At 47.8% G+C, this 13,361-nt stretch overlaps 1 protein-coding gene across 1 annotated transcript in view; it reads right to left on the bottom strand.

The window, feature by feature from the left end:
• Positions 1–2,168: 2,168 nt before the first annotated feature.
• The window catches only part of LOC135877935 (zinc finger protein 91-like), a 53,725-nt gene continuing 42,532 nt past the window's right edge, over positions 2,169–13,361 (bottom strand). Inside the window, 2 exon segments of the mRNA XM_065403456.1 lie at positions 2,169–3,252; positions 3,255–4,505. Coding sequence (XP_065259528.1) covers positions 2,914–3,252; positions 3,255–4,505 — 1,590 coding nt within the window. The 3' untranslated portion in view covers positions 2,169–2,913.

Below are 13,361 nucleotides of genomic sequence, written 5' to 3'. Positions count from 1 at the left end.
TCTCTTTTATAGTTCAATCACTCTTTGAAATGCAGAATTTTCTCAAAGCGACCCCTAGAAATGTTCTCAGCTGAGTGGGGAGACATGAACATGGTGGGAAGAGGTTTCATGCTCGGCTAGAGACGTTAACTTCTCCTTTGTTTTTGAGAAACAGTTTTACCCACTCCCGAGACGTGTCTGGTAAACACACTTCAGTTGCAATTTCAGTTTATGTTCATAAATTTTATATAAAGTTGCTGCAAACATTTCACTATGATAATACTGCCCAGTAAGTTATTAGTTTTCAAATGATACTTACCTTATAAGGCATAATTTGTACAAAGACTATTCTAGTAGTGTGTAGGGTTTGGATACAGGGACGTATTCCATCCTAGAGGCCTCTTGAAACTTTGAAAAACTCCAGGATCCCTGTGTAAAACACTTTGTGCCGTCCCAGTTGGTGTTAGACCTGTGGAGTCATGGAGTGAACCTCAGCTCCAGTCAGTAACCTACCTCCACAAGCTACTTTCCATGGGCTCCCTGCCCTGTGCTCCTTTGGCCAGACTTGCATGACTCCATGCTCTTTCCATCAGCACCCTTAGCTGTGTGCAGAAATTAGGGATGTACAAGGTAAAGTGGTGAACTGGTAAGACTACGCTTACCGGTTAACCGCCTTAACTGTTAACCCCCCCGCCAGCCGGAGCGGGCCCACTTGTGCTGTCTGGCTGCAGCAGTGCCGCCCGGCTGGAGCAGGCCCAGACATGGCGCCCGGCCGGAGCAGCGTTGCCTAGCGACAGCAGGCCCAGCTGCAGCACCAGCCGTGGCGCGCAGTTGGAGCAGTGCTGCCTGGCCGCAGCGGCCTGAGCATCGCCACCCAGCCAGAGTGGGCCCCGCTGCAGTAGCGCCATCCAGCCAGATCGCAGCCCCAGCAGCCAGATGGGCCACAGCCACTTCAACGGTTACCTGTTTAAATGACATATTTTAATCGTTTAAACGGTTAACTCTTAAAACGGTATTTACATCCCTAGCAGAAATTTCCATCTAGAAGTTCCAACAATCTCTATGGAAAGTCTCTTTCCACTCCTGGATGGCTCTGTCCTTGGAGAGTAGTTCACCAGAGACACATACAGTGATTTGACTCATGTGCGCGGTCTGTGGGCATGGCTAACAGGAGAGAACAGTTGATGAAAGAACACTAACAGCTCTACGCACCTCTGTACCAGAGCTTGATTTTTCCCTACACGTCAATGATTACGTCAGTGATGTCACTTCATATGCGATACTCATGGAGGAATTCTGCGCCGCCTGCGCAAGCACAAACTTCATGTGCTCCACATATTATTTTTCACCCCAGAATAATTGATTTTGAAGAAGCACTGCAATTACACCCTTTCCCCTCTAGGGGCTGCTGTGGCACCAGAAGAGAGGGCAGCTGGCTTACGGCTGGAGCAGCCAGCCAGAGAGACGGAGGGGGTCAGAGGATACTTCACCGTGCTCTGCCCATGGGGTCAGGTGTGGAGGCAAGGAATATGGGGGAGATGGACAGAGTGGGGTACACAGGGCTCCTGGGGGCTCACAGGAGCTAATGAAATAACAATGATCCAGGGGCAGAATGCAAGTCGGAATGCAGGGACACATAGGGGTGGAAGGGGGGCAGGGACACACGGGGATGGGGGGATACAGGGAGACATGGGGACAGAGGGCAGATGTGCCTGACTCAATGGGAGAGGCCAAGGGTGAGCCAGGGTTCAATAGGGGAGGCTCCCCAAATCGCTAACAATCACTCTTCCCCTCTCCCTCGAAAACCGCCTCGTCCATACTTCTCCCACCCACACCCAACAACTCTCAAAGTTCACTCCAGGCTCCTTCCCAGCAATTACTTCCCTCTCCCTCAGCTTCTCCATTACCCCTGGCTCTCCGAAGCCTTTGCACTGCTTCTGAGGGGTGCGGGAAATACATTTCAATATTGTAGTTTAAATGAATTACTACTCAAAGTTCTGTGTTTAAATGTCTAGTAAGGAATCTATTTGTGAAAAATCACTTCCTGAATCTTTTTTGTTTGTATTGTTACAAACAGTTGCTGATAGGTAGTTTGAAATAAACTATCAAAATAATTGAAACTAGTGTGATTATATTGTGTTATTTTGACAAATAAAATATGCAGAATTTTTTTTTTTTTTTTTGGCACAGAATTCCCCAAGGAGTAATGCAAAACTCTCTTTGCACCTGCCAATCACACAGTTCATCAGGCATCATGGTCAGTTAGGCCTTAGTACATTTGGGCTGGTTTATTTTAAAGATTTACACTTCACATTGGCTTCTCCACACACCAACCAAATGCATCAGCTTCTTTAATAGCAAAGATACACCTGGTTAGACAGACCTTTGTTACACATTAGGTACATAGTTTTTCTTCATCACATTTCTATTTAAAATAGATGGTATGAGCAGTTCCTGAGTCTTCTTTCAATCACATGCACTGGGCTGTCCCGCCCCTCAACCCAATCCATGCTGAGACAGGACTGCAAATCCCATCTCCAGATATCACCTAAGAATCACCCCCTGGCTCAAAACGAGGTAGGTGTGGGGGGAAGTTCCTGACTCAGTCCCATCTGTGTGTGTGTGTGGGGGGGGGGATTGTCCTGGCTGCCTCACAGCTCTGTGTGTTGTGGGGAGTTTGACAGAGAGACCCCTGGCTGGACCCCACCTAGATGCAGGGGGGTCCCTAATGCAGTAGGCTGTGACCATCTACTCTAAAATCCCCCCACCTGTCTGTTCTTCCCCACACTGCTCAGCCAAGTCCCATTCCCTGTCCCTCACAGTCTCTGCTGGGCATCATGGGGACAGGACCACTCCCGGTCTGCATCTGCTGGTGCTGTGCCAGGCCCGCCAGCTGCCAGAAGCCCCTTGGGCTCTGGCAGTGGCAGAGGGGTGTTAGTGAGTCAACTGGTGCCAGGTGAGGTTGCCCAAGAGAGCAAAGCATTTGTGGCAGTCAGCACACCTGTACATCCGATCCCCGCCATGAATGCACTGGTGTATTCTCAGGTATTGGCTCTGTGCAAAGATTTTTCTGCAGACAGTGCATTGGAATGGCCGTTCCTCGGGGTGTGTGCGCTGATGTCTTCAGAGGTTTGAGCTGTGTGCAAAGCCCTTGCCACAGTCAGCACAGCGATCCGGCTGCTCCCCGGTGTGCATGCACTGGAGCTGGGTGAGCTTGTTGGCCTTGCTGAACCCGTTACCACAGTTGGCACAGCAGTACAGCTGCTCCCCGGTGCGTGTGTGCGCTGATGTCTGGTCAGCGTACTGGCAATGCTGAAGCTTTTCTTGCAATCGCCACAGTGGTACGGCCGCTCCCCGGTGTGCGTGCGCTGGTGTATTCTCAGGGTTGAGCTCTGGGCAAAGCCCTTGCCACAGTCAGTGCAGCAATGTGGCCGCTCCCCTGTGTGCGTGCGCTGGTGTATTCTCAGGGTTGAGCTCTGGGCAAAGCCCTTGCCACAGTCGGTGCAGCGATACGGCAGCTCCCCGGTGTGCGTGCGCTGGTGTCTTCTCAGCTTTGAGCTGTCTGAAAAGCTCTTGCCACAGTCAGTGCAGTAGTACGGCCGCTCCCCGGTGTGTGTGCGCTGATGTTTTCTCAGCTTTGAGCTCCCCGCAAAGATCTTGCCACATTCAGTGCAGCGATGTGGCTGCTCCTCGCTGTGTGCGCGCTGGTGTTTTCTCAGGGATGAGCTCTGTGCAAAACACTTATCGCAGTCAGTGCAATGGTGCAGCCGCTTCCCGCTATGTGTGCGCTGGTGCGTTCTCAGGTATGTGCTCCGTGCAAAACCCTTGCCGCAGTGAGCACAGAGGTACGGCCGCTCCCCAGTGTGCGTGCGCTCGTGTATTCTCAGTATTGAGCTCTGTGCAAAGCTCTTGCCACAGTAATTGCAGCGGTATGGCTGCTCCCCGGTGTGTGTGCGCCGGTGTCTTCTCAGTATTGAGCTCGTTGAAAAGCTCTTGCCACAGTCGGTGCAGTGATACGGCCGCTCCCCGGTGTGTGTGCGCTGGTGTATTCTCAGCGTTGAGCTCTCTGCAAAGCTCTTGCCACAGTCAGTGCAGCAGTGCGGCCGCTCCCCGGTGTGCGTGCGCTGATGTATTCTCAGGCTTGCGCTCTGCGCAAAGCCCTTGCCACAGTCGGTGCAGCTGTACGGCTGTTCCCCGGTGTGCGTGCGCTGGTGTCTTTTCAGGTGTGCAAACCGTACAAAGCCCTTGCCGCAGTCAGCACAGTGGTGCGGCCTCTCCCCGGTGTGTGCGTGCTGGTGTGCTCTCAGGGTTGACCTCTCTGCAAAGCCCTTTCCGCAGTCAGTGCAGTGATACGGCCGCTCCCCGGTGTGCGTGCGCTGGTGTGTTCTCAGGGCTGAGCTCTTTGCAAAGCTCTTGCCACAGTCAGTGCAGCAGTACGGCCGCTCCCCGGTGTGCGTGAGCTGGTGCTGCGTCAGTGCGAAGGGGTTCCTGAACCTCTTGTTGCAGTCGATGCAGTGATGGGGACACTGGCCCATGGGGAGTCTCTGGTGTGTAGCCAGGTCTGGTCTCTGGCTGAGTTTACCCCGGGGATGGACTGCGCCCTGTGCATGGATCCCTCTGTGGGATGTGGGATCCTGTGTTCCTGCCGCGCTCTCCCCACACTCAGACCGTGTCCTCGTTCCTCCCAGGATCCTGAGCCCTGCTGGAGAGAGCAGAGGCAATCCCCGTGTTAGATCATGGTAAGGGCTGCAGGTTTGTCATGGATGGAGCGATTTCCCCATTTGTCTGTGACTGTTTTTAGGATGGGTGCCTCACCCTGCAATGGCGGCTCCTGTCCCACAAGGCAGAACCCAACGCCTCACTCCGGGCACTGAGACCTGGCCTGCGGGGTTCCAGTGCCACTCAGATTTGCCCCCGCCCACGGTCATGATGGTGGGGGAGGCGGGTCAAATTTCAGTGAATGGCCTTGCCCCCCAGATAACCTCTACCCCAACCCCTCTGCAGCAGGCCGGGGTTAGGGTTGCAGTGCTGGGAGAAGGGAGCTTCTTTGGGTAGCAAGTTCCCCCTGGGCAGGGCGAGGAGGGGGGCAGGTGTTGTAAAGGGGGAAGTACACTCAGCCAGTCAGCTGGCTATAAAAACCCTTAGTTGCTGTTCTCTTTGCTTTATCTGGTTTTGTTTTCAAACTGATTTTGTGTTTATTTCAATCAAAGGGGTTTGTTTACATGGTGCTGGTTCTTCACTTTCTCCTGTTTTACAGCATGAGGCCTGTTCCCCATTTTTTTGGCTGTTATAATGGTTTGAAACTAGTTCAGTTGAGGGGCTACAATCCCTTCATGTGGATGCAGTGAGACCGGTTTAAAGCTGCTTAGAACAATGTAGCTTATTCCTGTGGGGGAGTGAGTCCTTTTCGAGGAATTCCTTTTGAAGAAGTCATTTACTCTCGGCCTGAGGTTCCAGTCTTTGTACAAAACTAAAACTAAACTAAAATCCTCAAGAAGGTGAGGGTTTTGGAGTGGGGTGTGAGAAGGATTTGAGGGGATGAGCAGTCACTCAGGCTTTGTGTGATGTAACCTGGAAAACATGTCTGCATTGTGTCACAACCCGATCCCTGGCACTGCTGAGCTGGAAGGGGTGAATGGTGCCACCCAGCCTTTAGTCTACAGACAGTCACAGACGCGTTAGGGCTGAGGGCTGTGCTAAGCATTGACACTGAAGCAATGTAAGTGACAAAGGTTTTATGCCACAAAGAGCAGGCGGAGAAGGGATGTGACAAAGGCCATCCCACCACCCTCTCTCTCACACCCAGCCCATACACCAGGGTACTCGAAGTCATGGTCCGCAGGATGATTTAATCTGGCCCCCAAATGTGTCCACTCCCCTGTGGAAGCAGAGAAAGAACTGACAGGAAGGGGATGCAATGCATGACAGTTCGTTAGCAAGAGTTAGGCTAACTGTAACCCTAATAACGCGAGATTTGTAGAAGCGAGGAATGTGTGAGGCGAGTGGGAAAGAACTGTGTGAGAAGTTGTTGCGACCTTGTGTAGATAATATGGAATGTAGACTAAGAGTCTACATTAGTGAGCAAAACAAGATATCAGAATGACCTATGTATAAACAAAATGCAGCTGTTGCTCATTATTGTCTGTAACAAAAGGTATAAATGCTTGCTGTAATTGTTTACCTGTTGAGAGACCTGCTTAGCTCTCTCCCTCTATGCAATTGATAGAGAGAAAGAAAATAAAGTATCTGATTTGCTGTACCCAAACAAAAAGTGAGAACTCTGTTATTCTCCGACAATTTGGGGGCTCGTCCGGGATGGCAACGCCCGCAGAGGCACCGGCAGCTGCTACGGATCGTTCCCCTTCGAACCCCATGGCGCCACAATAGAGGTAGGAGACCTTCTGAAATCTCTATTGGGGTGTCGGAGGAGGACTGTCCGTGGGGCCGTCTGTCCCTGTTGGGCTCACGCCATCCGAACTTATTGACTGTGCAGCAAGGTCAGATGCTGAGCGGCTTAGGGGAATTGTTGCCGCCCCCTGTATGCATATGCGAGGTGCATAGGTATGCACCGGTGTTGAGGGGTTTTTACCACCTCGAGTGATGCATCGAGGTACTTGGGAATAGTACCTGGAGGTACTTGGGAATAGTACCTGGAATAAGGCCTTGGGGGGGGGGGGGAGGTAGGTAGGGGTGTGTGTGTGTGTGTGTGTGTGTGTGTACACACCAGTGTGAATTGAGTGTTACCGGAAGACGCCCAGAGTACTCTGTGAAGTCTTTTGCCTCGTGACCAGAACTACTCTAACGCAAGCCCGGTAACTAGAGGATCTTTTAGGAGATCCGACCCACGGTGGGTTAACTCGGCCTGGCATCGTCCGGCGAGGAGGCTACCTGGGTCTAGGAGTGTGTGAACCCATCTTCCCTCCCCTTTTCCTCTCCGTGTGAGCCACTGACAGTCTGATCATCTCACTGGATGCAACAGAGTAAGCGGCGCCGTCTCTCTGAGACTAGCCGACGCTCTTTGCTGAAGGGAAGTGTAGGAGGGTCGTGGCCATCCTCGTTAGCCTCTCCTGTGTGAGTACCCTGTAGGGAGAGATCCTTAGTTTATATGCCGCTAGCGCGGACAGGGCATCCTCCCTGTGTGTGTGATTGGAAAATGGGTGAGGGACAGTCTAAGGATTCCCTCTCACCCACTAAGGGTACCCCAGCTTATTTCATGTACGTACATTATGGTACTAAAACCTGCAGGTATTTAGAGAATTGGAATCATTACACGCGTGAAAATTCATCTAAACAATGCCCACTAGAAGGTACCTTCAATCTAGATAAGATCATACATCTCAGAGGAGCTTTTAATCACCAAAAAGCCGCTGACACACAATGGGAGCAATTTGTCTATTGAGGAAAGGAACGGGTTAATTTGAAATTCAGCTTGGTCCAGAGATTAAGAGAAAGTTAATCTGCGTTCAAGGTCAAGAATCAATGCAGACCAGGCTAAGTACAAAGAAAAACTGCTTTCGGCCCCAGCTGGCTGTGAAAAAAATATAGACATAGTCAAACCAAAGGCAATACAAGTTACAGTGCTGAGATTACATTTGCAAAGCTTAACTGTCCAGTGAGATCCAACAGTCTGCCTTTGCGACCCTGGAGCCGGCGTGGTTTGGGGACGCTGAAGAAGCCACAGGCAGCCGGCCTGGACTGGAATCACTGAAAAGACGCCCCAGGAGACCTCAGGGTGTAAAAGAACTGCCCTCCCAAGAGAGGAAGCAAGTTGAAGATTGCACAGCACCTTCTCTGAACGTTATACACAGACGTGGCCAGTCTAGACGTACGTGTGTGAGTATGAAAGTGTGCCTACTCTCAGCCGCAGTAAGTCTGAGAACCGGAGAGGGATTTAGCATTCCTCTCTCCACCCCGGTTGACCGGGAAGGGTGTCAGGTGGATCTACCCCAGTCGTAGCAGGACTGGGCAATAGAGAAGTTGGAGTAATAGGAAGAGTTGTGTACTTGATAACTAGAATTGAGCAATTAAGAGCATAGATCATGAACCAGGCAGCAACTCAAACCTACGCCCAGGGCAAGTTGCAAGCCTTGAGACAGGACTTCCAGGCAGAAAAGGAAGCACTGGCTAAGCAAGTACCGGTCCTTCAGGGACTTGTCAGAATTTAACCATTTGTGTTTGCATATGCTGTAACAGCAGTGTGTTTGCCACAAGAGAAAATTGAATAGTTAAACGCCAATGGGCCATGCGTTTTGCCCAAGTGGCAAGCCTCACGAGGGAGGACTCGGGTAGCCTTGTGAGTAAGAATGTTTAAGGGAAGAGACCAGGAAGGGTGGGGGCTAGTTGAGAAGCCCACCCTCCTATCTAAATTGGTAGTGAAAAAGCCGGTGCCCATGGAAGGGATGGTTCAGCGAGAAAAGCAGGATCGGGCCCAAGCGGGCAGGCAACAGATAGAGAGATTGGAATGGTAAAATGTGTGTAAGACAGAGTCTTTGTACCAAGGTGCAAGGCTCTCCTTTCTTCTGCTGAATAAAGCAACTCTTCCTTATCCCTGTCTGGCTGTTATTGGCTCTCAGCTAGGTGGACCCGATATTTCGGTGACAGTTACTGGCGACTCCGGTTAATGAATTTCTGTCTTATACATTTGGGCGTTAGGTGTGTGGACGGAACTGAGCCTCTCATTCGTAATTCCTCAGAGTGGAAGCCATCGCGTGCGATGAAGCTCTGAGGTTGAATTGGGATCCTTCTGTCCCGTCCCCTGTAGCGGTCAGTATTAGTAGAAATTCCTGTAATAGGATCCTAATAGGCCATAATTCCCTCTGTTCTCTGTGTAATTCTCTGTTCGAGTGTCAGCAGGTAGATGGGTGGGTCTCTGGTAAAACCCTCTAAGGATAGCCCTTTGAATTATATGTTAAGTAAATGGCCTTTACCCGGTGTTCAGGAAAGAATGTCGAAGAGACGCTTGTTGCAGCTTTGCACCCAGGATTGGCTAGCCCTGGGCACTGATTGGCCCGAATCCGGATCTTTTGACATTCCGACTTACTTAACTCCCTTGCGCCTGGTACTGGAAAACCAGGCACCGAAACAAATAGATTATTGGTTTTTGTGGGATCTGTGTTTTATAAGTTTGAGATGAATTGGTATTGTTTAAAGTTGCAAAAACCGAGAATACTTTTGCCAGACACAGGAAACTAGTGTTGTTTAATATGGTGTTTAGCATTTAATCCTTAAGGTGACTTAATGCTTTACAAGATTTGAATTTGTTTTTGAGTAACAAAATAGCAGATAAAAGATCTGGTAAAAAGAGAGAGAAGGACAGTGCCCCTGGCTCTGTGTGGTCGAGCTGTCACTTTACTAGGGGTGCATAGAGATTTTGTAAGCACAAAAGAAACAGTTACACCTCGTGTAGAAATTGATGTGGCTAGTGTTGTGGAAATTGAATTGTGGATAGGATGTGCATTTTCCCCAGAACATGTGCAGTGTATATTGTAGCAGAGGTAAAAGAAATGCAAACCTACCAATATAGGTTGTGTTGTCTCTTTCAGATCACTGCGTGTTTGAAAGCAGGAGTTAGAAGTAAAAGGCAATCAAAAGTCTGGGAAAGTTAATTGTGTCCCTTTTTAAGTAAGAATCTTTAAGCTGTGGATAGCTTTGGATCTGGAAGCAAGCCAGAAAGCATCTGTATTAATGCAATTTTCTAACTAATAAGGTAGAAGCCACTGAAACCTGGGCTGCCTATGAAACAAATACAAGGAAATATGGGGTAATTCCTCTGTTTTGTCTAAAATCAACAAGAGTATGTGTCTATAAAGGAAATATTTTAAGCAATGACTGACTGCCCAGAAGGGGTAGACCTCTGTTCTTTTGTCTTTCAGATCATCAGAGAAAACGGATGCCAGCTGAACAGCATTCAATGTACCATGCATTTACTGGTACAAGAGGAATTATTTTTGTGTTCTTTGTCCTGTCTTGTGGTGTTTGTCTTGTGGCCAGAATTGTTGGGTTTAATATTTTCATAAGACAGTCTAGTTCAAAATTAAATAGAAGGGTTAAATCAAAAAGCAGATACTTGTTTTATTCAACTTGGAATACAAAGTGTTTGGATAAATCAGGAAAATGTGATATACTAAAGTCTAATACAGTTGCTTAAGTAAGAAAAAGAAACTTCATTGGCCAGATTTTTTTTTAATTGAAAAAATTGTTGTTAAAATTTGCATACCAACAGTCTTTGGAAACAAGGACATGGAAGGTTAACCCACTCCCCATATTGCCCATGGGATCCTTCTGGCTACCTCAGATTTCTAGCCAGAGGGCTGGGGAGGGAGGAAAGCTATTGGACACCAGAGGTTGTACCGAGTGGACTCCTCAAAAGTGGGTGTGCTTGTCCTGGTTTGTTGCTCCAAAACTCTGTAATAAAGTTATTTTACTGGAAGGGTGTACATGGCATACATTGAATAATAAGACTAATGTACTGTATAATGGCAATGTGTATGTGTTCATTGTTGGGAAAAGGTGTATGAGTGAAGAGTGGAAGTTTCCTTTGTAGGTTAAAAGAAGCCAAGAAGGGGAGAAGGAAAAAGAATAGAATGAGTTAACTGAGGAAAAAATAGCTAGCAAGCTCAGTCCAAAGATAAGACGCTGGCCCCATCCAAGGATACTACCCACAGCTAAGACTTGGCTGACAGCCAAGAAAAGGGGGGCCTGAATGTGCCCAAGCAACTATGAGATCTGCAAAACACTGCCAGTCATTAATGAAATGTGTTAGGTTTCTTTTCTCACAGATAAAAGAAGTGCTACCCAAAGACCCTAGCAGCCCTGCCATTCATTGAAACAAGGAGACTGAGTCTATGTAAAGTCCATCAACGAAAGACTGCTTTGGCTCCATGCTGGAAAGGCCCTTTCCAAGTCCTGTTAACCACCAACACCGCTGTGAAGTGCCAAGGACTACCTGCCTGGACCCATGCTTCTCACTGTAAAAAGACCCCTCCACCTCGGGAGGACTCTCCGACTGATGATAAGCCTATTTCTCCTTCTAGCTCTGCTGTGTCTTCTGGACAGCAGGAAAAAGAGAGGGGGAAAAAAAAAAGACAAGGTGAAGTGCTAGTAACCTCTCCCTTGTCCACTGACAGACCTACTGTGCCTTTGGATTTTCCTAGAAGAAGCAAAACCATTACAGGGTGATGTGCTAGTAACCTCTCCCCTGTATGATGCTAAACCACACTGTTTCAGGAAAAGAGAAGAAGGAACACTTGCTTCATTGAAACCACAAAGTCCAGGGATTCCTGACTACAAGAGACATTAAGAACTGACCCTGGTGAAGAAACAAAGAATTATACACTGGCAGGAAGAAACTTGTGGGACCCATGCTTGGGAACGTGGTATTGATTGGATTTTGGGGTTTATTCTACAGGCTGCGCCCTGTGTTTTGGATAAGTCCTTCAGCATGTATTGCCCTCCCTAACTGGATTTTAAATGATAAGTACCAAAGGCCCCTTGTTGCCATTGCCCCTGCCATCTCCTCCATTACACTATTACCCCTGTAACACATCCAAATACAGACAATGCCATATATTTGATAAAACCAATGACTAAGGCCTTCACACTTTAGTGATTTATTTAAATATTGTTTGAAAAAATATATTTTTAAGGTTCAGGATATCCCATATAAGCGAACAATTGAATGGATCAGTGGAGATAAAAGTATATGATATCACTACCAGTGAACCCCAAGAATCTGTAATTACAATTGATGGGTTCTATAGCAAATGTTCCTGGAATTTGCACTGTGCTAAATGCGAGAGGCCCTTATTGTTATTTGGTCACCCAATTAGTGAACAATTAAATGAATACCCAGAGTTTGTTTTGCCACTGGAAATTTTACCTGCATAGAAATTATTCCAGTGACTAATAATGTGACCTGTACCTTATTGCAATTAATATCAATGCCTCCCGGAAGTACATAAAGGTGTTCAACCAACAGATGTGGTATAGTACTACACCAAAGAGAGATGGTATTGAATATCACTGAGGCTGGGAAGGCATTGCAGTGGGATCTAGCATGTTCAGAAATTCAGGATTTCCTGAATGACCAGCTAATGGCCATTCGGAATGATCTAGAGCATCAGGTTTGGCCCACTGCCCTTACAGACACATCAGGAGTACCATCTGATCTGTGGCCATGGAGACATACTTGGAGACTTTCTGGGTGGAAGTGCAGACATTCTCAGTGCTCCTTCCAAGCATATGGACCGGTTGGGGGGGTGTGGGCTCCCACATACCGAATCCTGCCGGGTCCATGGGGAGGATGCATGTGGGATTGGGTAATTCACCGAGACATCTGGGAAATTAGACCTCCTGGTATGCCCAATCGATTTTTAGTCAGTGCTCCTGGGATTACATCTGACATTTGGATGGGGTTAGGGAGTCAATGGACATTTTGGCCGTTACAACCCCCACAGCTTCAGTGTATCCGTAAACTGAAGCCAGGAGAAGTTGTTACTCTTCATGACTACGTTTGCTGGGAGGGTAGGGGACAAGGAACTACCCTGACAGGACACTTATTTTTTCAAGCTAGTGATAGCTGTGTGTATGTTAAAGCCACCACATTGCAAGACATACATTTTAATCGCATTACCACTGCAGGCAATCATATTATTTACTGGCCTGCAGATAGAATTTTGCAAGTAGTCCTTAGGTTCCAGATACCCTTTAACTGGACTAGTTTAGTACCTGATCGATTTCAAAATTTGCTTTCACCGTTACCAGAGGTTCAGAAAATCTCTGAAGTACAAGGGCAAATTCACATGCTTCAAAATATATATATCAAGTTGAAAAGTATGCCTTTCAGACAGCTTATAGAGTATCCACCTTATGTACTAAGTATGATGTATTGTGTTATATGACTAAGATTGTACAACAACCCCATCATATTATCGCTATGAGAATGTTATTGCTTGTGTTGTTGTTAGCTAGTGTAGGAGTATGTTATTGTTGTTGTAAAGGACGTAATAATAGTAATACCTTTCATGTCCATGCTCATCATGCATTGTCATTACATCCAATCAAAACCCCTAAGGTTGAAGCATCTGATGTAGAATCTGAATTCCAAGATTTAATGCAAATAGAGATTTGAAAATGTTTGTTGTACTAGTAGTACAAAAGGGGGGGTTGTGGAAGCAGAGAAAGAACTGACAGGAAGGGGATGCAATGCATGACAGTTCGTTAGCAAGAGTTAGGCTAACTGTAACCCTAATAACGCGAGATTTGTAGAAGCGAGGAATGTGTGAGGCGAGTGGGAAAGAACTGTGTGAGAAGTTGTTGCGACCTTGTGTAGATAATATGGAATGTAGACTAAGAGTCTACATTAGTGAGCAAAACAAGATATC

Source organism: Emys orbicularis, chromosome 4 (genome assembly GCF_028017835.1).
Source record: "Emys orbicularis isolate rEmyOrb1 chromosome 4, rEmyOrb1.hap1, whole genome shotgun sequence".
Lineage (NCBI taxonomy): Eukaryota > Metazoa > Chordata > Testudines > Emydidae > Emys > Emys orbicularis.
This window is presented reverse-complemented; position numbering and strand designations above follow the sequence as displayed.